The sequence below is a fragment of the Cryptomeria japonica genome, chromosome 3 (genome assembly GCF_030272615.1).
Source record: "Cryptomeria japonica chromosome 3, Sugi_1.0, whole genome shotgun sequence".
NCBI classification, from domain to species: domain Eukaryota; kingdom Viridiplantae; phylum Streptophyta; class Pinopsida; order Cupressales; family Cupressaceae; genus Cryptomeria; species Cryptomeria japonica.
In genome coordinates, this window is record NC_081407.1 from 986715189 (window position 1) to 986740942 (window position 25754).

A 25754-nucleotide genomic window follows, 5' to 3' on the forward strand; every position below is an offset into this window, starting at 1 on the left:
AGACATCAAAAATAAAATAGAAGCAATTGAGAAAGAGATCACCAATCTCTCAAATAAGTTGACCATAGAGCCCAATTCAGTTCAAAATTTCTATACAAAGTTACAACAGCTCATGGCTCAACAATTGGACCTAAGAAATGAGGAACATAAGATCAGGATGGACATAATGACACTTCAGACATTATTCCTTCCTCATCTTTCATCTGTCCAAGAACAAATCAACTGAGCCACATACTTATCTACTACACAATAGGGAAGCACTTTAGATGGCTTAATATCATTATTGGCTGATATTCAAGCGCAAAATTCTTTAATGGACAGTGTAAAGGATGCCCTCTCTGTCGCTCTCACCAAAGCACAAACAAAGTACAAATCCATTTTTGACTAGTTGCCACTACCGAATGGTAACTGAAATTTTGATGTTTGTCAAAAAGGGGGAGTGATATAGTATTCAAAGCATCAAAGTATAGTATCAAACAAAAGGAGTGTAGTATACAGGGGGAGTATACCGAGCAGAGTGAGCAGAGTATCCAAGAGTAGTGAACCAAGCAGTGAACAGAACAGTAAGCAAAGAACAAGAGTAGATCATCGAGCATATAAAATCAGAGTTTTGTACAGTATATTGATAAGGGGAGTATATTTGGATTTAATATTTCATTGACTATTGTATATACTGGTAGTACAGTCAAATTTTGCAAAGTATATAGATTATTGAGTTATGACTTTGAAAGTAGTTTTGTCAAACATCTCAACTAATGTCAAAAGGGGAGATTGTTACTACTTATCAAGTTGTCGTTAGTTTTATGTTCAAAGTTATTCTATATACTCTAGTCGGTTATCTCTATCGAAATATTCAGTCGGTATGCACAGTCCAGTCGGTTATTGAAGAAAGTAGTCAAGAGCCCAGTATGCACTGAGCTGTCTACCGAGTATCATTCCATGTCTACCGAGTGGCAAAGATGACACACCAAGTTGATATACACCGAGTGAAACGTGTTACCAGATTCATTGAACCTGGACATACATATGAAAACATGTTACAAGATCAAGGAACATAGAACCGTTATCACATTGGAAATTGCACTTAAAGATTGTGTATGATTTTGAGGTCATCTAACCAATGAAATATTTTGCATGGTTATTCATTCGATAAAACATGTTTGTAAGATTGAAGCAATGAATAGATCACTGACATAAGAGATCTATTTATTCAACATGGATTAGATCATAAATATACATGTAGCATGACAGAAAGGAAGATATAGAAATATATGAAGCAAGACATGTGAAAGCACTAAGTGTTATGACTGTTACAGAGACACAGAGGTCACCGAGAAGGATTTTAGAGAACAATCAAAGAACAGAGTAAACAGAAGGGTTTACCGAGTTACTATATGGGTTACCGAGGAATTCTATAAGCAAGGCAATCTTATTCTGAGCACATAGAATCTGCTATAACATTCCAGATGTAAAGTTGCAGATATTTGTAATGATTTTATTGTAATATTTTGAAGCTGTAAGAGAAACCTTTAACAGGGTAAAAGACTCTAATCAAGTCTATAAATTGTAAAGCCTCTAACCAGGTGCAACATTTAGATTAAGTGTTGTAAAATCCTTTAGCAAGGTAGAACTAACAGATCTTGATACTCCTAACAAGGTAAGCTATCAGAAATAGCTAAACATGTAGCTCTAACCGAGCAACCTTTATTATTACAGTAGTGAAGTTGTGGGTGCCATCCCCATCGCAGTTTTTCTCTCTAACCAAGAGTTTCTGCATAACCAAAATATATGTGTTATGGAGTGAATCATGTATGATTGTTATTTATTTGTTTTAGCATTATATTATGTTACTGCACTATTTAGTTCATGCATAACAGTAAAGATATTGTTAAGAAAAGGATTTGAAGTACTGATTCACCCCTCCCTTCTCAGTACATTAGCTTTCCATATTGGGCCTAACATTTGGAAGGACTCGGTATTAGCCCATTTCCACTTTGGGTCATTCCCCTCTCACTGGCCCCCTCAATGCAGCTCGAGAAGGTAGGCCCTCTAAAGGTTATACATAAAAGAAAGCAGGTCTGGTTTTCTAATCAAGGTATAATGGTGAGAACATACTTACCTACTACTTCATCAAGCACAGAAAACACAAGTCCATTTTAGCTTTTGTAACATCTATGTGTAACTATTTTAAAGAAGTCACTCAAAAATTCAAGTTGCATGCTTTTAATTTATCCCCCTTAGTTAAGATAAATGAGCATGACATGATATGTTACTTTCGAAATTAGAACTCTTAATTAACTAGGTGAGGAAATGCATGAAATTTGTTTTAAAATAACCCTACACTTGCATGTCAGTAATTTGAAAATTTTAAGTTCTTGGACATTCGGACCTACAAAAGCACTATCATAACAAATGTGTTATCTTTCACCTCAAAAGTACTAACCTAAAGGACAAAAAGCACTAACTTGAAACACAAAAATGCTGCTCTCTGAACTAAGAAGTGAGAATTCTCTGAGAAAAGTGTTAACTAAACTAACAAATGCACTAACCTGAAGGACAAAAACATTGTTCTGAAGATTAAATGCATTGATTTGCAGACAAAAACGCTAACCTAAATGACAAATGCACTAACCTGCAGGACGAAAGTGCTAATCTATCAAATAAAGGCACTGTCAGAACTCACACAGGTGTGAATCTGTATTACAAATGCGTTAAATTTTTTTTTTTGCAAGAATTAGATAGGATATTAGAAAGAATATGCAAGGCGCTGAGCCCCACAATGGCTGCCAAAATGTGTCAACTTGAATTTCATCATTAGAATACTACCTACAACAAGTTAGTTTCACAAAATGCAAAGGAAATGCTACAGAGAATCCAAACTCAACCAATGAAACTACATGAAATACATATGAAATAAAAATACTATTATTACCTTCATGATTTATGTCTCATTGTGTCCTAATTGCACTGTTCCTGGTTGTAGATGGTGTGCTCTCAGACAAGCACTGATAGCTTCCAAGATGGCATATTAAGAATGGACTGATAGCCAATAGTTAACTGATTCTATGATATGCAATGCTAAATGACTATGCTAAATGATTATGCTGAATGATTATGCTATTTGCTTCAAGATTAAAAACTCATGGATGCATATGTTTTCACAAATAATTAGCTTTGAAAACTCACTTGAAGACTAACTCTTTCTCAACTCAAACTCCTAATTTTATAGACTTTGAGAGGATAAGATGATGTGGCCTAAATCAACGGTCATGACCAGATCTGTAGATTTGGATGGTTATGAGCAAAGGTGAAGGTTGAGAGAAAGGGGGAAGGAGAAGACAAGTGTCACTCATCTCACCTTGACTGGGTTGTTGACTAAGGGAATCTAGGGATGGTTGGAGAAAATTTAGGCATGAGAGGACAAGTGGACTCAAGTCTTTCCTAAGATGTAGGGATGTTGGAGAGAATATAGAAGAAGGTTATGAAATATGTGTACGTACACAATATTTCATTAAATTTGGAGGTTGAAGATAAGTGGCCAATAAATGTTCTATTTATTTTAATTTGTGAATTAATTTAGCCACATGATGGATGAGTTGGCAAAGGAAAGATGAAGTGGAGATGGAAGGATGAGTTGGAAAAGGGATTAAATAATTTAGGAAATCATTTAATATTTGAGACTATAGGATATGAGAATAATCATTAAATATTAGATATTTAAATGATTGAAGCAGATAATTAAATATCTAATATTTAATTAATTAGAGGAATATGATAGATGAATTAATTAATAAAATATTTCAATTAAATTAATTAATAGAAAGACATGAAATGAACTAAATAAATTAATCTTTTCAAATTAACTATTTAATAGAAGAATAAACATTAAATAAATATAAAATATTTATTTAATCGCTCATAGCCAATTTTTATGTGTATACAATAATTACCTACGTCAACCCTCTAATGACAACTTAACTCAAATATAATCCAAGAAGATATCCCAAAACACACGTCATACAATAATTTTGCAAGTTATTAAATTTATCTCGAGCATATATAACACAATCTACTTAATCCAATTCACACTTCTTCCTAATATAACTTATGATTCAAATGGTTGCAATGAACCTCATTATAGAGAATACACTTTGATTTCCTTAATCTGCTATAATACTATTAGATTACCCAACATGCCTAGATCCAATCTCTATTGTGTTCTCCCTTAACACACTATCAGAGGTTCGATCGAACATGATAGAAATAACACTAACACATAACTAGGGCTAGCTATATCAAACATTCAGAATGACCATCAAAACTTCAAAAGAGAAAATAATCCAAGAAACAAAACTGCTAAGCTCAACATTAATTAATGAAAAGTGTTGGTGATTTCAACAACCAATAACACCAAAATCATGAGAAGTGTCATAAATTAAATGGAAAGAAAAGAGAATTTAGTGGTCATTCCTTTCATAATAAATTTCAAAAGAGTAATGCTAGCCCCAAAAATCACAAAACACAATTCATAAGAAAGTCAAAGAAATCACGGTCACAACAAAATCTCAACACGAGGTGACCAATTTCAGCCACACTGTAGGTAGTAACCTATACACAACACTCAAGACCGCATGCCCTAAGTGCATTAGAGAATGTATAATAGACACCTTAGCCTATTAGGTTAACTACATATCTTTTAATACCATGCAATCTTTGTACATATGAAATTAAAGTATGATTCAGTTTTTGTTTAGTTTTTAAAAAAAATTTAAAATGTACACTCACAATGCCTATTTTTGGGTAAATGCTCGAAATTCAATTTTGACAACGGGAAATGATTGCTGTACATGTTTAAACCCAAAGGTTTTTTTTTTTTTTTTTGGGGGGGGAAAAGGTGATTTAAAAAAATGCAAATTTTAGAGGTATTTTAATGGTTGTTGGTTAATATGTTGGTTTCTATGTTGGGAAAGTATTAATATATTTTGAATCCTTGAATAAATATGACGTTTGGAGATGGGGGAATGAAGGTCTCCTCCATAGAATTTTGACACAAAGATATTGAAAACATTTTGCAAATTTTATTGCTTCAATAAATTTGTAGTTATTTTGTGCTACATTTGTTGGAGAATGTAATGATCCTAGGACCTACATGTTAAAGAGTCATATGGGAGTGGATTCTAACATTTTTTAGGGGAAAAAGGGGATGCAAAAATAACTTATTGGGAAGTCTCCTATATAAGTGAAAATTAATGAAAAAAATGGTTAATAAATTGTTTGATCATATGGAAAAGAGATGGACAAATCTAGCTAGCAACTTTACTGGAACCTAACTCTCTTCCATAAAAGATTTGAATACGAATGGACCAAAGGATTTATTCTTTAGTAACTCTAGTTAAAGAGATCAAAGGATGAAAGTGGTCCTAAAATCATCTAAGGGAGTGGAAACTAAAGCAAGTGCTAAGGAGAGTGTAAAATCGGACTCACAATTTAGGAGTACAATTGAGGAGTATAATTTATGACACTAGATTTGGCCCCCACTTTAGTGGCCATATGATATTAATTGAATATGTAGGATAAAGTACATAGAATTAAATATTGACGAAGAAGGATACACATAAGGATGTCAAATGAAGCTCTCAGTGTAGTAATACCTGCAATTCAATGTTAGGAACTACATCCTACAAACCAATTTGTTTTTGATTAAGTGAAAAGAACATTTTGAAGGGGGCCCGAAACCCTTTACAACAAGTTATAAAATAGATAAAACATTGAAAGCCTAGCTAGATAGAACACAACACAAAAAGGAGATAGTTGGCAAAGACAAAAAGCTAGCAAGAGCACCAAAAGAAATAGAAGGACAACACTGAAACACCAAAGGGACAACCTAGAACAAAGAACAAGAGATATAAGAATTTGTTTTGAGAAGCTCCACAGCTTCTTGCTCTAGTTGGACCATTGAGGCAACAACACTCTTCATATCCTCCAACTCCTTGGCTTACTGAGCCATCTTCCTCATACTTGCTCGGGTTGTTTTCCCATGTCTAGTAGCCCCACTCTCAAGGGTCGAAACCTTATCATCAGTAATATCTATTATGTTCTCTTCCTATTGGATCTATTCTAGTTTGGTAATCATCACACTGAAGCTATCGACAGAGGATTTCATAATTTTTTGGCTTTTCTCTCCAATTTTCTTCAAGGTATTCTCATGGTTGAGAACCCTCTTCTCGAATTCATTGAACTTAGCCACCACAACCTTAAATTGAGAGCCATACACTCCAGTGATATCCTACAAACCAATTTGTTAACAAAATAAAAATCAACTATAATAAATAATAAGAGTGATGAAATTTGATGCTAGATATATGGTCCCTATTTCTACTTGCTCATTATGTAGGTAAAAATAGGGTATCATGTATACCACATCAAATTGTGAAAAGAAGTAATGAAAAATACTTCCAATATGGTCATTTATTAAAAAAACACTATTTCAAAGAGTATTTGGTATGAACGAGTGTGTATTCACGATCTCAACACAATAGATAGTATGAAAATTAGATCTCTCTAACTCAAGTTATGATGAAATATTGAAGTGTATTAAATTATAGTTTAGAGAGAAGTTTACTTTAAATAGTGAAAGATTTTAATCTTTCTATTAGGGTATGTGTAGGATCATGGTGTGCCAAAACAGGCCCTTAAGTGGCAATGAAATTTCAGAAAATCAGAGTTATGCAACTTGACATGAAAATTTGATTAAGTTGTGAACATTATTTTTAAAATATGTAAGAAGAGAATATATAGAAAATTGAATGCAGTTTCTAAGCTACTAGTTGTTTTTTGGGAAAAAAAAATCCTATTTGATGAAAATTTCAAATTTCAATGCAGTGGTACTAAAATTTTAGGAAAAAAATAAGTACACGTATGTCTGACCACCCTAATCACAATCAAATCATAATATTTTTTTACAATATAAGTATTAGTCTCGTGTCTGGATGTGACACATTTTTTTTTTTAATTATTTATAAAGTAAATAATTATTTATGAATTTTTTACTACAACTTTTCAGAAATTCAAAAACTCCCACGTCTGACCACCTTAACTTGGTCAAAACCTTATGAAATTTAATTTTTTTTAATTTTTCCCTATAGTAGATGAAGCATAGGATGTGATGCATGTTTCGGATTCAAAAAATGTTATACCGTTTGAAAGTTATGAGTGTTTTTCAATTAGTATATCAATCAGGACTATTATCAGAATTCAATTAAAAAATAAATAATAATTATTTATTAAAGTCAAAATAAGACAAGCCTTATATTGTTGGAAAGCTAGGAATGTCCTTAAAAAACCCTTTTTGTTTTATCAATTTTGGCTACAAAAAAAAGTCATCAGCCACCAGTGTAAAGTCTAGAAAATCAAGGAATACTGAAAACCACATTTTTTTAGTTGACTTTCCAAGCTTGTCACTTCCAAGCCAAATACCAAAGCATTCTCGAGCCAAAATTTGAAATTTGAAAATTTGACTACAAAAATCGGATATCCGATATAATTGGATATCCGATTTTAATCAATAAATTCTCTAACTAGATTTGTTTATTAATATATTTATATATGATATTAGGGGGAGAGAGAGAGAGAGAGAGAGAGAGAGAGAGAGAGAGAGAGAGAGAGAGAGAGAGAGAGAGAGAGAGAGAGATTAGGGGAGAGGGATAGAGAGAGATTAGGGGAGAGGGAGAGAGAGATTAGGGCAGAGAGAGAGATTAGGGGAGAGGGGGAGAGAGAGAGATTAAGACACCATTGGACCCAAAGCAACCCAATATGGTGTCATAACGAGTCGTATGGCATCCTGAGGGGTCATAAGGGTTCATGGGACACCATATGACCCCTAAGGACAACATACGACCCCTTATGACACCATATGGTGTCCTAGGACACCATATGACCCCTTAAGACACCAAATTGTGTGTTATGGGTCATATGTTGTCCTAAGGGGTTGTAAGACACCATATGACCCAAAGTGACCCAATATGGTGTCATTAGGGGTCGTATGGTGTCCTAAGGGGTCATATGATGTCTTAAACAGGTCATATGACACAATATGACCCACTAGGACACAATATGACCCATAACGACCAAATATGGTGTCTTAAGGGGTCATATAGTGTCCTAAGGGGTCGTAGGACACCATATGACCCCTATGGACACCATAGGACCATTAGGGGTCATATGGTGTCCCAAGACACCATATTACCCCTATGGACACCATATGACCCCTAACAACACCATATGACCCCTTAAGACACCAAATAATGTCGTTAGGGGTCATATGGTGTCCCATGACCCCTTATGACCTCTTAGGACACCATATGACCCCTAATGACACCATATTGGGTCACTTTGGGTCATATTATGTTCTAAGGGGTCATATTGTGTCCTACGACCCCTTAGGACACCATATGACCCCTAACAACATGATTTTGTGTCTTAAGGGGTCCTATGGTGTCATTAGGGGTCATATGGTGTCTATAGGGGTCATATGGTGTCTTGGGACACCATATGACCCCTAATGACACCATATTGGGTTGCTTTGGGTCATATTGTGTCCTAAGGGGTCGTAAGACACAATATGACCCCTTAGGACACAATATGACCCAAAGCAACCCAATATGGTGTCATTAGGGGTCATATGGTGTCCTAAGGGGCCGTAAGACACAATATGACCCCTTAGGACACAATATGACCCAAAGCAACCCAATATGGTGTCCTAAGAGGTCATAAGGGTTCATGGGACACCATATGACCCCTTAGGACACAATATGACCCCTAACGACATGATTTGGTGTCTTAAGGGGTCCTATGGTGTCATTAGGGGTCATAACATATGACCCCTAATGACACCATAGGACCCCTTAAGACACCAAATCATGTCGTTAGGGGTCATATTGTATATGACCCCTAACGACACCATAAGACCCCTTAAGACACCAAATCATGTCGTTAGGGGTCATATTGTGTCCTAAGGGGTTGTAGGACACAATATGACCCCTTAGGACACAATATGACCCAAAGCAACCCAATATGGTGTCATTAGGGGTCATATGGTGTCCCAAGACACCATATGACCCCTAATGACACCATATGACCCCTTAAGACACCAAATCATGTTGTTAGGGGTCATATGGTGTCCTAAGGGGTCATATGGTGTCCCATGAACCCTTAGGACTTCTTAGGACACCATATGACCCCTAATGACACCATATTGGGTCGCTTTGGGTCATACTATGTCCTAAGGGGTCATATGGTGTCTTACGACCCCTTAGGACAACATATGACCCATAACAACACAATTTAGTGTTTTAAGGGTTCATATGGTATCCTAGGATACCATATGATGCCTATGGACACCATATGACTCCTAATGACACCATATGGTGTCATAAGGGGTCGTATGTTGTCCTTAGGGGTCATATGGTGTCCTAAGAGGTCATAAGGGTTCATGGGACACCATATGACCCTCTCTCTCTCTCCCTCTCTTCCTCTCCCCTAATATATATATCTCTCTCTCTCTCTCCCTCTCCTCCTCTCTCTCTCTCTCTCTCTCTCTCTCTCTCTCTCTCTCTCTCTCTCTCTCTCTCTCTCTCTCTCTAAAATATGACTAATAAAATCCGATATCGGATTTCTACCATCACCATTAATGTGGCAATTCAGTAAATAAAAGGCGGCAATGTGAAAATTTTTGGGGACCACAAATGTATACATTAAAATCGAATATCCGATTTTAGTATAAAAAAAAGAAGAAAAAGCCTTGTGGACCATTTTGTGGATTCCAACGGCCCACAATTTGCATATTCTATTTTTTGTCGAGGATCATGGGTTTTCAAACAGGTAGAGACAAATTTATGCTTTTGGGAGATTCTTAAAGTGAAAGCTTACATTGTCAATCATGTAGGAGCATATGTGTGGAGGGAAATGGGGAGTAGTAGTCATCAGAAGTCTAAACACAAAAGAAAACTTTCAAATGATCAAATTGAAGTGTATAGAGAAAGAGATAGAGAATGTCACAGGAGGAGAAGACAAGGTATGTCAAATATTGCTAATGTTACTTTAAGTGAAGAGGAAATTGAATTTGAAAATGTGCCACAAGTTATTGAAAATGAAAATGTAGATTTTGAAAGTGAAAATATTGAAAATTTTGAAAATGTTGAAAGTGATAATGAAAATGCTCAACATGTGGAAAATTTTGACATAGGAGGTGAAAATGTGGAAAAATTTAACTTTGAAGGTGGAATTGCTCAACCAAGTGAACCATATGTAACACCTAATTACTTTAGAAATGAAGACCCTCTCATGGATGAAAGACAAATTCCAAATCCAAGACCTTCAAGAACCCCAAAATGGTTATTTGAAATCAATGAGAACATTATTGCGAATCTTGAAGGCAAGAGGTCAACAAGAACCATTCGGTTGTGGGCTACACAACTTTTCAACCAAAATTTTAGCAATAAGACATTGACCGAGAAATGCCAACTCTTTGTTCAATTGCTAAAGATGATAAAGATGAGACCATTGCTAAACAAATTGAAGATTCGTATAAACAAGAAGATGGAGAGAAATTCTATTATTGCAAAAAATCTATTTGACGCTCTCAATTCTATTGGAAAGAATACCAAAGAAAGAGATAAGAGAGACACTCAAAGAGTGATTACAACCTCCTTAGTAAGCCATCAATTGAGGAAGGCTCGTCAAATGAGACAAACTTGTGTTGATTTTAACATAAACCGTAAAACTTTGGATAGAGCACTTGCACGAAGACAAAGACTCTTCAACAAGATACATGGGCATTTGGTGGGAGGCTTCCACGTGTTGATAGAAAGTTGGCTGACAATGTGAAGGAGGAGATTCAACAATTTTGGCACTCTAATTCTAGAGTGTCACCCAATGTAAAGGACGTTTTGAAATTAAGAATCGGCAACCGAGACCACACACCGCATCCCAAACATTTCTTGGAATCAAGCCAAACAATGTTGTATAAATTTTTTTGTGAATTACATCCAACTTTGAAAATATCACAAAGGGCCTTTGAATCTTTGAAACCATTTTATTGTGTTCCTCTTAAGATTCACAATACTTGTTTTTGCAAGTACCATGTGGAGTTTTCAATGTACCATGAACTTTTATGTCATATTCGTTCTACGATGCATATTAATGAGATGTTGCAGGAGTGTGGTGCAATGCTATTTCTAAGATCATCAAGAGACTTGCAAGATCTATTTTTATGCCCTAGAGATGATGACTACTATTTCTATAGAAATGATTGTTTGAATGAGAAGTGCTCAGAATGTGGTGGGTTGTCAAAGTTTGTTTCATTTTTTCATGAGGGCAGCGAACACGAGTTTGGAAAGAATTATGTTGAGAAAAAATGATACGAGACATTGAAATATACTTTGAAGAGTGGAGGTGAAGGTTCTAGATGTGAATTAGTCTCAAGAGAAGTGAGTATTGCTGATTTTATTTTGGATTTTAAGGAAAACCTTTTCTACAAGTATGCAAGGCACACCCATAGGTCTCAGTGGTTGGATCAACAGTTCAAGATGTGTAAGAACTCTTTCCCGATTGGCACTATTGTATCGGTGGTTGATTTTGCGACAACATTCGATTGAGTGAGACCGATGATTTTTTCGCCAACTAAAAAATTGTTGTCCTAATAAAACCATAGGGCAACTTGAAAAACAAAGATAGGATTTTGTAGGGACCCCTCTCATGGCCCCATAGGTTCAAATGGATCATTCGCAGGTGCCATGGATTCTGAGTTAGGGTTCATCAAAGTTTGACAATTTTGAGCACTTAGGGCACTCAAGGGATGACGTCGGTAGGGTATGACCCTGAGTGTTTGACTGAGTGGGGGGGAAAAATAGGAGCATGCATAGGGTAATAAATCCTAACTAGACATGTCAGAGCTGATGGTTCATCATTGCGATGAGCTGAATGATAAATTGGCCACACGACAACATTCGATTGAGTGAGACTGACAATTTTTTCGCCAACAGAAAAATTGCTGCCCTAATAAAACCATAGGGCAACTTGAAAACTGAGATAGACTTTTGTAGGGACCCCTCTCTTGGCCCCATAGGTTCAAACAGATCATTTACAGGTGCCACAGATTCTGAGTTAGGGCCCGTCAAAGTTTGACAATTTTGAGCACTTAGGGTGCTCAAGGGATGACACTAGTAGGGTATGACCCCGAGCATTCGACTGAGTGGGGGGGAAAAATAGGAGCATGCATAGGGTAATAATGCCTAATTGGACATGTCGGAGCTGGCGGTTCATCATCACGATGAGCTGAATGAGAAATTGGCCACATGACAACATTCGATTGAGTGAGACTGACGATTTTTTTGCCAACCGAAAAATTGCTGCCCTAGTAAAACTGTAGGGCAACATGAAAAAATGAGATAGGATTTTCTAGGGACCCCTCTCATGGCCCCGTAGGTTCAAAAGGATCATTCACAAGCGCCATGAATTCTGAGTTAGGGCCCGTCAAAGTTTGACAATTTTGAGAACTTAGGGTGCTCAAGGGACGACACTGGTAGGGTATGACCCCAAGCGTTCGACCGAGTGGGGGGAAAAAATATGAGCATGCATAGGGTAATAATGCCTAATTGGACATGTTAGAGCTAATGGTTCATCATCGTGACGAGCTGAATGAGAAATTGGCCACGCAACAACATTCGATTGAGTGAGACTGACGATTTTTTTGCCAACTGAAAAATTGCTGCCCCAATAAAACCGTAGGGAAAATTGAAAAATCAAGATAGGATTTTGTAGGGACCCCTCTCATGGCCCCGTAGGTTCAAACAGATCATTCATAGGTGCCACAGATTCTGAGTTAGGGCCCATCAAATTTTGACAATTTTGAGCACTTATGGCGCTCAAGGGACGACGCTGGTAGAGTATGACCCTGAGTGTTCGACTGAGTGGGGGGGAAAAATAGGAGCATGCATAGGGTAATAATGCCTAACTAGACATGTCGGAGCCAACGGTTCGTCATCGTGACAAGCTCAACAAGAAATTGGCCACATGACAACATTCGATTGAGTGAGACTAACGATTTTTTCGTCAATAGAAAAATTGCTGCCCTAATAAAACCCCAAGCGTTCGACCGAGGTGGGGGGAAAAATAGGACCATGCATAGGGTAATAATGAATTGTATCAAGTATTGTTCATTAAATGAATTGTATTGTATTGTTCATTGAATGAATTGTATTGTATTGTTGATTAAATGAATTGTATTGTTCATAGATTGTATTGTTCATTAAATGAATTGTATTGTATTGTTTATTAAATGAATTATATTGTTCATTATACAAACAACACTTACGATGAAATGAAATGAATTGTATTGTTCATTAAATAACCATTATTAACCATTGTTAATTATTGGAATGAAGATTAAAGATTTCCATGATAACACCACGCACAGATGAGCAACAATTTATATGATCGAATATCAACTTCTGTATATATAAAAATGTCAAATGATTACAAATGTATGTCCATACACAAATATGGCATAAACGCCAACTGAAACAAAATGTATGTCTAAATACGTGAATGTATGTCCATATACAAAATATACATGCCAACTAGACATGTAAGCATCCCAAAACTATCTATAACATCCTAAGCTGCTGATGGATCATCAAAATCGATCCTCTTCACCGCACTGCTCGGCTCTTAAGGATCCTGCACAAGAAAAACAAACCATAATTAAATATTAGTTATATTATATAATTCACATTCAAAAGGTTAACATAAAAATGAACTATAATTGAATTATTCATGTTTACCTCATCTCCATGTTTTCTCTTTAGCTTTACAAGACTCTTGATGTATGTCTTCGGTAGAGGAGGTATGTTTTGAATATTTTCATACACAACGTACATATGTTCAGAAACATGACATTGATACAAGTTAGCATATAATTGTCACAAATAATAACAAATTATATCTACTAATCAAAAAATAAAATAAACACACATCTACTCGAGGCATCTCTTCTTCTTCTTCAGGTATACGGGGTGTAGTTGAATCAAGGATGTGAAGGCAAGAATTCTCTATATATATACACAACAAGTATATGAAACTATCAATCTATGTCTAGACATGTATAATCACTATAAGTTATTTAAACTATTCATTCAATCATATTTGCATTCAGTTACCTTTCCCTTGTCTCCAACTGCACTACTAGATACTAAATCACATTGCCCCGCACTCGTGCTGCTTGTGCCCTACAAGAGTAAAAAAAGATATACATGCAAGTTACTACATAATCTAATTAATACCAATATAAATGATGAGCATGTATGTACAATAAAATACAAACGACTAGGTGCAATAATATATGTACCGTCAAGCTATCAAGGCCAAATGAAATGGCCGACAAGGTGCCCTCCTGAATTTGTCTCAACTCATCCTTGATCATCAACTGTAAAATAGACCATGTAAATAAAAAATAGTACTTAATATTATCTAGATTATAAATATTTTATTAAAATATAACATGAACTGTGAAAATACAAATCTTACCACTACATAATCAATGTATGATGACGGTGCCTCCTCGCCTCTAGCATGTGAGGACTCCCATGGTATCCTCCAATCTGTGTAATAATATTTGGTGCATCATGCATCTCATGCACCTCATAATCTGTACTGTCCACAGGAGGATCAACGGGTTGTCCAACTGGACCCAAGCATACATGCCCACACATGACATAACTATGGGGCACACATATGTGTGGAGCCGAGGATGACATGTCAACGCCACTAGATGCACCGCTACCATAAAGAGTAGGTTGAGCTATTGACGCAACCTGAGAAACCAAAAGGCTACTCAAAGAGTGAATAGCCGATATGGTTTGTGAAGCCACCTCACAAATGATATCAGGATGTTGCACTACAGGTGGGGGATCAAGAGGAGGAGGGGGGACATATGGGCCCTGGACTACTCTGACTACCCCAGGTCTATTTTGGGGCATACCTAAACCTACACCCTGGAAAGGTTGGATGTCAAAGTAGTTCACATGTTTGCATAAAACAAACTTAGCATACAATTTTTTTATGAAATAGAAGGGGATATCAAGATTGTTGTTGGGTGGTTTGTCGAAAACCATCCACCAACGATCCCAAAAGTTTTTCACAATCCCATCATTTGTGAACCATTTAATAGAAAGTTTTGTTTTTTTGGGATCTATGGGTTGACCCGTGTGGGGATTGACAAACAATGAGGCGATTTTGGCTTTGGATATCTCGAGATCCTTGATATCCTTATATGACAAGCCATATGCATATTTTTTCCTCATAGAATCTCGCTATAAAAGGGCGACATTGTGCTCCTCAGTCATGGTTTCCATACTCTTTATGATCGACTTGAGAGGATCAAACATTGGGTTTAGACGAGGGATCCTACGATATACTTCTGCAATCCCCCTCAATTCATTCAAATTTTGTGCAATCAAATCTTGAATTGAGGGGGGGTTTGGAAAAAGAGGGTTTGGTTGTTGCAGTTGTGGTTGGTCAATGTTTTCATTGTTATCCCCCATTTTTAACCTAATTGAATGTAAACAATTAAATTTAGTTAACAAATTTAAACAATTGGGTATTTGATTTTAAAAAACCTAGTTTTCATGAAAAAAACCATTTTTTCAATGAAAAATCAAATAAACATTAACAAAAAATACAAAAAATGAATGAAAATGATTGAAAACAATAAAATTATTACCTTTCAATCTATTTTTGAGCAATTTTTTGCCAAAAAACTAGATATCGGGTGCACCGGATATCGGATTTTGATAAAACCGCGTAGCCCGTCACTGTTGAAATATATTTGTCTCTGGAAAATCGGATATCTGATTTTTATACTTAAATTATTTTAAAATAACATATATAATATAATAATATATTATTATATTATATAATGCGTATTGTATTATATTATAAAATATAATTATATTATATAATACATAATATAATATAATATTGTATTATATAATACGTATTATATAATATATAATATATTATATAATATATATAATATAATATAATATATATAATATAATACGTATTATATAATATATTATTATATTATAATATATTATTATATTATAATATAATATTATATAATATAATATATTATTACATTATATAATATATTATTACATTATATATATTATATAATATAATAATATATTATATATTATATAATATGTAATATATAATATATAATATATTTTTTAAATTAAAATTACAAATAAAAATCGGATATCCGATTTGCATAAGTAATTACTAGGCCAAGGTATACTGACACCCAGGCCAAGCAAAAAGTCAACACAAATTTTCACATTTTTAGGTGAGTGAAGAAGGCTATTTTTTTCAAATCGGCACTTTTTGGCCCCCCTTGATCCTGCACTAACCCATTATTAATATGTGTTATTCAATTTTTTCTCTATTGTAAAGGAGTCCACACTAACATGAGATAGAGGATTTCATGAAAGAGAGAATATCAATCACTCAAACCTAAGGTGTTGAGGCAACACATTGCAGAGGGCATTTAGACCCATGAGGTAGGTCATACTAACTTTTTCATGTTGTTGAGTTTTTTATTTATTTTTGAGCTTAGACATGCAAAATAGCCATGATTAAGGTTGTGGGGCCACTTTGTGTTGGGTAATATAGTCTTACCTAGCCACTATATCCCTACCTAGGCACCATAGTCCAATCAAGGTGCTATAGTCCAAAATGGCACCATGGTCCAATCTAGGTGTCTATGTGCTATTTGGGTGCCATATTCTAAATAGGTGTCTTGGGGATTTCACATGAAACTTGGTGAGATTGCTATAAGAATTTATTGATGTGATGAAAATTAATAATTAAATCTCTTCAATATTTTTCCAGGCTTCTCTAGTGATGAAGGAACAATTAGGTGGTCACATATATATCCTGTTATATGACTATGTAGTTTCCCTATCAAAATAAATGTAGTTGTTTCTATAAGATATAGGTCTAAGGTGGGTCTACATCATGCCGAGTATGAGATTTCATTATGTGGTGTTGATGGTACTAATGGAGTGATGGGATGTTAAAACCCCAACTTTCCATCTTCTAATGGGTGAGATGACATTCACACAAGAGGATGTGCTTTGGATTCTACATCTTCCAGTGCATGGAAAGACCGTGAGGCTAGTAGCATCACATACACCTATCATTATCAATGAGGACAAGATGTACTACGTAAGGTGATCCATACCAACAAACACAAGGGGTTGCATCTTTATGTGTCACTTGTTACAAAGTACCATGGAATTATTGTCCTATGACAAATATTGATTGCTATAGTCACTCTCTTCATAACACTAGTTGGGTGAGGCAACATCTATATGGAGGCCTCGTACATTCAATATTCAAGAAATGGAGAAGAGGAAGACCATATTTTTATCGAGGTGGAGTATGCTACCATATATTTATTATGATCTCAACCAATACATGCACTATGAGGGATACAACTTGATGACCTATACACTACTTCGGGTGTGGTAATTTAAGCAAATCAAGTGCATGCACAAGGCAAATGGACTTCCTACTCGAGGTTAATCAAGTGATACCATGAGAACACGATTATCTTCTATGGAGACCATGGTAGAGAGATAATTGTTTGTATTAGAGAGTTTTGTTTGACATGATAGAGCCTAGAGACATCATATGGAGGTTGTGTAGGACAATAAGAACATGGGTAGGCATCACAAAATAGATGCCAAGGATTCAACGATATCAAATCCTTATTAACCACCATGAGTATATCATTATGGAATTCTACTTTGATTGAGTGGCATGGTAGTTTGCTCCAATATACAGGTTCCTTGTCTAATAATGATGTATATGTGGTCAACTCGTAGCACAGTAAAACCCAAAGATGAGCCCCGACCAACTATACTATATGTTTCCCTAAGTGATACAAAGGATAAGGAGCATGATGTTTTTTAGTCTCAAATGAGGATGATGTAGGTGTATCCCAAGGATACACTAGATGGTGGAGCACTACTTATCCTACCCTTGTTTTTTCCCAAGGATCATTCGACTAATGATCCTAGGACATGGGTCTATCAAAGACATGACTAGGAGAAGGATGAGGAGGATAGAGATGGAGATGATGATCATGAGGATCAATATTAGGATCAAGATTAGGATCAAGACTAAGATCAAGACTCACCAATCATGAAGGCTGGGGGAGGAGATAAAATGAGAGAGATGATGATGATGCACTACTAGAGAGGCCTACCTCTTGAGTACATGTATGAGGATTACTACCCATTTTAGTTGGGGCATCGAGACATCATAAGGATGGGGAATTGAGAAAAGTTGTTGTTATACCCCCAACTATAGTAAAGGCTACAATGTCAGAGACTCCTATCACTTTAGTTGATCTTTATTGGCAAGATGGAGATCTTTGTGAGATGTTATGGATGATAAATTAGTAATCCACAAATGGATCATCAAGGGATATAAAGGAAGAAACACTCTCCATTACATCTACATGTCTATTGTCTTTCTGTTGCATTGTATCAATGGTGTAAGAACAAAACAGTGATAAGAGTAAGTCATAATACTAAGAGAGTTTACTTTGTTTTCTTTGATATGTTCCAATTACTTGTATTTTGATCAAGTGTGAATCATCAAAGATGAGAAAGAGTTGAATTTTAAAATATAAGGCAACATAAAAACCAACTATAAGGGCTTCATACTTAGCAATTGTTGTTGGTACATAAGAAATTAAGATGACAGGATAGAGGAATTGGCTTTCCTAAATGAGGTACTAATATGACACCATCACCAAAGCTAGTTTGGCATTTAGAACCATCAAACAAGAAATCCCATTTCTTATCTACATCTAAAGGGATGACAAGATCATTAGGGAATGTATCTTGATTAGGAAGAGTAAATGGTGAAGGAGCATCAACTAAGTGGTTAGTTAAGACTTGGCCTTTAATTACATTTTGACAAATAAACATAAGGTCAAATTCCATTAAAAACATAAATTGTTTAGCTAGATATCCCAAAAGATCTATTTTAGACAAAATATGTTTCGATGAATCAAATTTTATGATGACATGCACTTCAACATTAAAGAGATAATGTCTTAAACTTTTTGTTGTGAATACAAGAGAAAGGCCTTTTTTCTCAATTACAGTGTATCGTACCTCATAATTAGCTTATGTAATACACAACCCATTCTCACCATCATCAGCATGTTGTGCCAAGAAATTTGTAAGATGATTAGATGAAGTAGCAGTGTAAAGAAGAAAAAGATGATTTAAAACTATTGGTTGTAAGATAGGAGGATCGGCTAAGAAATATTTTAAATCATCAAAGGCTTTTTGATGATCCATGTCCCATTTAAAAGAAATAACATTTTTAAGAAATTGAGTGAAAGAGATCAATTTGCAAGTTGTGAAATAAATCAATAGATAGCTTGAATATTTCCTTGTAAGCTATGAATTTGAGAGATGTTTCTAGGAGGTGGCATGTTAACTATAGCATCAATTTTCTTTGTACCCATGTCAATGCCACAATGTGAAACAATGAATCCTAATAGTTTTCCACTATCAACACCAAACACATATTTTTGTGAATTCAAGTACATTTTATACTTGGGAATGCTTTCAAAGATTTGATGAATGATTTTGACACGATCTTGGCTTGAAATAGATTTGACCAAGATATCATCGACGTAGTTCTCCGAAAAAATTATTCATATAGTCATGAAAGATAAGATTCATAGCACATTGATATGTTGTACCAACATTCTTTAATTCAAAAGGTATGACAACCCAACAAAATATTTCCCATGTTGTTATAGAATATTTCTTATATTGGTCTCAAGGATTCATAAAGAATTTGTTATATCCAGAGAAGCTATCCATAAATGATAATAAGGAATGACTTGAAATGGAATTAAAACTCATGTCAATGTTTTGAAGGGAAAGTCATCTTTTAAGAAATATTTGTTAAGGCCTCTAAAGTCAATGCACATTAGAATACAATTGTTTAGTTTAACAATGTTACAACCCTTATTTTTACATTATTGTTTATATGTTTCATATTTAATTTAATTATAAATAAAAAAGATTGTATTTCATTTGCAATGCGAATACACTTTATCAATTCTATTAATTTTTTTATGGGGTATGGCTCCCTTATGCCTAACTTATCTAGCAAAAAATATATAGCTATAAAAATTGAAAGTGTTTAATGTATCTTTAGATTTTAAAAATGATATATAATTTAAAAGTTATGAATATTTTTTATGTATGTGTGTAAGTAGTGTACATACAAAATAAATAATAATTAAATATTAAAGATATATATATATATATATATATATATATATATATATATAAACATAGTCATTAAATAGTGATAAATTATAAAAATTCATGGAATAAAGAATAGTTCTAATATCTTTTTATCTCTATCCATTCATAGTATTCTAACAACTCATGTTTAAGTTGTATTAATCCACCATATACAATATCTTGTTTTCTTAAATCATCTATATCTATTTCACATGTTTCATTTCTAAGGCTAGTTTCTACTAAACTATCCTTTCCATTAATCTCTTAATAGATTGCTTGAAAAGTGTCTTACTAAATAATATAATTATTGATAACTGTTTCATGATGTTTTTTCATTTAAAAATGGTTTTCATATTATCATACTAAGTGCATATAATATTATATGACTCTAATATCTTGTAAATATTCAATATGAGACTAGTGCTAAAAGAAAGTCTCATCTTATCAAGGGATGCATTTTCTTCCAATGCTTCTTCGATTGAATCCATCATGATTTTATATCTTTGAACTTGGATCCAACTTTTAATTTCTATTTTTTATTCTCTTTTTATAGTCGCATTCAAAATTTCTTCTTCAATTTCTATTTCAAAAATTTCTTCCTTTTTAGAGTTCTTTTCAACAAAAACAGGTTAAAATATTTTTTTTATTCATGCTTCTTAACATCAATCATTTATTCTACCAATGATCTTAATTTAAATTCTCTATGATTAAGTTGCTTAATAATGAGAACCCCAATATCAAACCATATGTGATCAATGGGGTGACCATAGTCTAGAAGGGTATGTATGTATGTATACACATCTGCATGCATGTACACACACCCACACACATACCCCCACCCCCATACACATATGTAATTTAGTTATAGTGTATGTACGAAATAAAAGTAAAAGTATTAAAGTTGTGATGGGGAATAAATTATATATTGTTAGACTTTTGAGAGTTTTCTTTATAGATTATTTTTTCATTTTATTAAATTTGGTTGAGAAATTCCATTAGTTTCAAGGATAGAATCATAAAAAAATTTAACATAGCACTTAGTGTGTGATTCTATCATCTTCATCTTGATGATGAATTATAGAGCGTGGTACTAAATATTTACCTACTTATCTATTAGAAGCTATTTGGTATATGAATAATGAATCATAGAAATATCGTATCTTTAATTTACAAGTTTTTTGCAAGTTTCATGAATTTCACTTTCCTAGATGTGAGGTAATCTAAGGTTATTTTTTTAGGGTATTTGAATTCAATCTATAAATATTTTAAGATTTTTTTCATAAAAATCAAAATCTATTTCAAATGTTAGTAATTTTTCTTCTAATAGTTTTTTTCTCATACCATTTGGTCCATTATGACCTTGGATCCTCTCTCAACTGATTGAGTATTTAGAATCTTCTCTATGTTAAATTCTATTTATTGATGTACTAAATTTTGTAAATGAATAAAACACTTTGAAAGTAGATAAGCTCATAATTGATACTTAGTTGGAAATTATGACACATGTCAAATGGTGATTCACCTTATGTTACAAAATACCAATGAAGTTCAAATGAATGATTTGGAATTATTCAATAATGTATATGTTATTTTAGATCATTTATGTGGTTGTATATTCGATCTTACAAGCGTAAATCTAATCTAATATTCAAATATGATATGTTCCAATAGATTTGACAATTAGTAAGTTTCAGTAGCTAATTTCAAGTTGTCTCAATGTTCTGCACATGAAAAATATAATTACCCGCTTGTGTTAAACAAGGATATCAATTCAATGACTAGATAAAAGATCATGTAAAATACTCTCAAACATGTAAAATGTTCTAGATACCTTCATCTAATGAAAATTTATTGATAAATGTTCTTCATAATGTTTACAAGTAGTAATCGTAGATCTAAAATATAAGAGAACTATTAAATATCTTACAATAAACTAAAATGATCCCTCTAAATATAACATCGAGTGAACTCAAAACATAAAAACTTTCATGATTATAAATATCTGCAAGTAAAAGATATTTTCAATATAGAAAACTCTATTTTAACAATTTGATTAAATTTAAAAAAACTTATTAACACATGCCACACAAACAAAATCTAATAACTATGATAAGTTGCCAATAATGAAATGAATAAATCTAAAGATAAGGATTAGCATTCTTTAATTATAATCAGAACCCTCACTGTTATAGGCTAGTTGCTCCATCAACATGGTTGGCCACAATGCTTCCAAGTAGCATAGCTGAATAACAATAACATTTCTTACCAGCTCCTAAAACCTTTCTTTCCCTAACCACAAATCTGCAAAGCAGTTGCATCCACGTCTTACAGCTAATATGTTTTTAAAATTTATATCGACTCTTTTCTTTTATTTTTTCCTCATTTAACAGCTAATGACTATATTTTTAAGACATACTCTCTCTACATCTTAGATAATGGTGACGGCATAATATATTTCATATATTTTTTATTTCTATAAGAAAATGCGGTTGAGATATTCTGGGTTTTTTTTTGCAAATGCTTAGCCAATCTACGCTCCGAGACCATTTCTGCGGTGAATAAAACAAACTTTACAGAAAGACAGAAGATAGTAATGGAGTGCAGGCAAGAAATATTGGTGGATTCTTTTCTACCGAATATGCAGAAGCTCATGCATTATGGGTTGTCGTTGATATTGGATATCTTCCAATCTAAGAGCCGATCATTTTGATTATTTAATCTAAATAATGCAGCTATTAAATAAAATAGAAAAGAAAGCAAAAGATTTTATTGCAGTTAGAAATTCCAGGAGGCAAAGGGAAGCGTGTGGCTATCTATAATATATATTTTCCCTGTACGCTGTGCTGGCAGTGCCGCGTGGATGCAGCGGGCAGCTTTCTCAGATGGCTTACCTTTGCTCTTCCTCGTCAACAACATAACTTGTAATATTTCAATTCGTTTCAGGATACCTATAAAATATGTTTTGTTGTTGGGTAAGCAAACCGAGTGGAATTTTCATTCATTCTATTCTTCACTCGGTAGAAAAGAAACATATGCCTTCAATCCCCTGCGAGACAGACAAAACTGCGAGTTTAAAATATGGGAGTCTCCCATTCAACAAAACAGTAGCGATAAAATCATTAAAAATAAGGAACAGTCTTGCAGAGGTTTTGACCGGGGAAGCAAAATGACAAAAATAAATTGTAAAATTCAACGGGTTTGAAGTCGAAATCCTTAAAAGTAATGCAACGTTTATAGCGCAGCCGAAAAAGCATGGGACATTTTGGGTGGGTTTCCTAATGGAATAGGAAAAATTAGCCGGTCAAATGACACTGTTACTCCCTTAAAATAAGGAGTAAATGGCATTGTTCCTTTAAAACCGGGAAGGAGGGAAGGAGGGAGAGTGCACACTGGCAAACAGGCAAGACAGTCTAGGGTAAGCCAATAAAAGTCAATCGCACCTTTCCCTCCCTGGATTTCCAGGCTATGCCCGTAAAGCCGTTGACATTTAAAACAAACTCATCTTCTATATAAACCCAATTCGGGATCAAGTAAGTATTCACAATAGCGCAACGCATTCGCAATGATGCTCGCTCACTCTTCCCACCGTTTATCTGGTGCAGCAAAATCATCAAAAGCTTGCCCCACAATTGCCAACGCCTTCAACAACAAGTGCAGCAAGAAACGATCGGAGAGTTTGCGAATCAGCGCCATTGCAACTGTAGCACCTCCTCGCCTCACAAACAAGCAAATGGTTTTGCAAAGCCCCACTCCAGAATTGGCTCCATTTTTCCCCTCCACCCTTTATTCAGATGAGATACTCCATTTCAGGGCTCTGGACAACAGCCCCGAATCCTCATTTTCGCTAGCCTCTGAGAAGAATCAGGAGTTGTGTTTAGCAGAGTCCTGGAGAGAAATTCAGGGATCTAACAATTGGGAAGGATTGTTGAATCCCTTGAATCCTGCTCTGGTCTCGGAAATCATCAGATATGGAGTGTTTGTGAGATCCTGCTACGAGGCCATTGAATTGCAGCCCGGATCCAAGCATTACGGCAGCTGCAAGTATAACCGGAATAGCATTTTATCCGACTTGGGTATGGAGGACTGTGGGTATAAAGTCACCAAATATATCTATGCAACGCCAGATGTCAACATTCCAGATTTGTTGAAAAATAAAGTGGAAGGGGAAGGCTCCAACTGGATTGGTTACGTTGCAGTTGCAGAGGACGAGGAGGAGATTAAACGCCTCGGGAGAAGAGACATTGTTATTGCTCTCAGAGGCACTGCCACGCATATGGAATGGGTCTCCAATTTCATGGATATTTTAACTCCTGCTCGTTTGAATCCCCTGAATTGCAGTGAAGATGTCAAGGTGGAAATGGGCTTCCTGGGGCTCTACACTTCGGAGGATCCCACATGTAAGTTCAACAATGGCAGTGCAAGAGAGCAGCTGTTGTCCGAGATTTCAAGGCTTGTGAAAAAATATAAGGGAGAAGAGCTGAGCATAACCATAACAGGTCACAGCATGGGCAGTGCATTGGCTACGTTGTGTGCATACGACATTGCTGAATTGGGTATTAATAGACCCGAGTACACTTCTTCCTCCAGTTTTCCAATCACAGTCTACTCCTTCGCAGGCCCTCGTGTTGGGAACGCTGCGTTCAAGGAAAGGTGTGAAGAGCTCGGCCTCAAGATTCTAAGAGTTGTCAACGTCCACGACGTGGTGACGAAGTTACCTGGCGTGATATTCAATGAGAATTTCAAACTATGGGAGAATGTGTTGGACAGAATCCCCTGGAGTTACTGTCATGTGGGTGTGGAGCTGGCACTGGATCACAACTTGTATTCAGACTTCTTCCAACCCAAGACGCAACATCCTTGCTGTATTCACGACCTTGCCACTTACTTGCAGTTGTTAGAATGCTGTCATATTAATCAGCACAATATTGACTGCGAGCAGCTGCGGCAGCAATTGCCAAGATTTTCCTTGCCTAGTGTTCAGTTACAGCCACTAGTAAGCAAGGCATGCAACTTCTTCGGGAAGCATATGAATCTCAATCATGTTGCTTCGCTCTGGAGGGGGGACAAAAATTCAAACTTGCTGGAGGCAACCAGACAATAAGAAGAAAAAAATGGCCCCGCCCATCTGGCACAAAGGGGTCTGCAACAAATATACTTGTAATATAATACTTTTTTGAAATACACAAATTTTCATTCTTTCTCTCGGCTTCATTTTCAAGTACAAAACATTTCATTTTCATGAATATATTGCTGAACAATGGATGGATTTCCAAATGATTGACCTGGTTAATAGGCTGTTCAATCCAAATGATAGTGACTGACAAATTACCCCTTCTTTTGCTGATTGGT

At 35.1% G+C, this 25754-nt stretch overlaps 1 protein-coding gene across 1 annotated transcript; it reads left to right on the forward strand.

Annotated features, from left to right (window-relative positions):
• The first annotated feature begins 23967 nt into the window (after nt 1-23967).
• On the forward strand, nt 23968-25506 carry LOC131071694 (galactolipase DONGLE, chloroplastic-like). The gene has a single exon (XM_058007637.1). The coding sequence runs from the start codon at nt 23968-23970 to the stop codon at nt 25504-25506; it is 1539 nt and encodes a 512-aa protein (XP_057863620.1).
• Nucleotides 25507-25754: the final 248 nt, after the last annotated feature.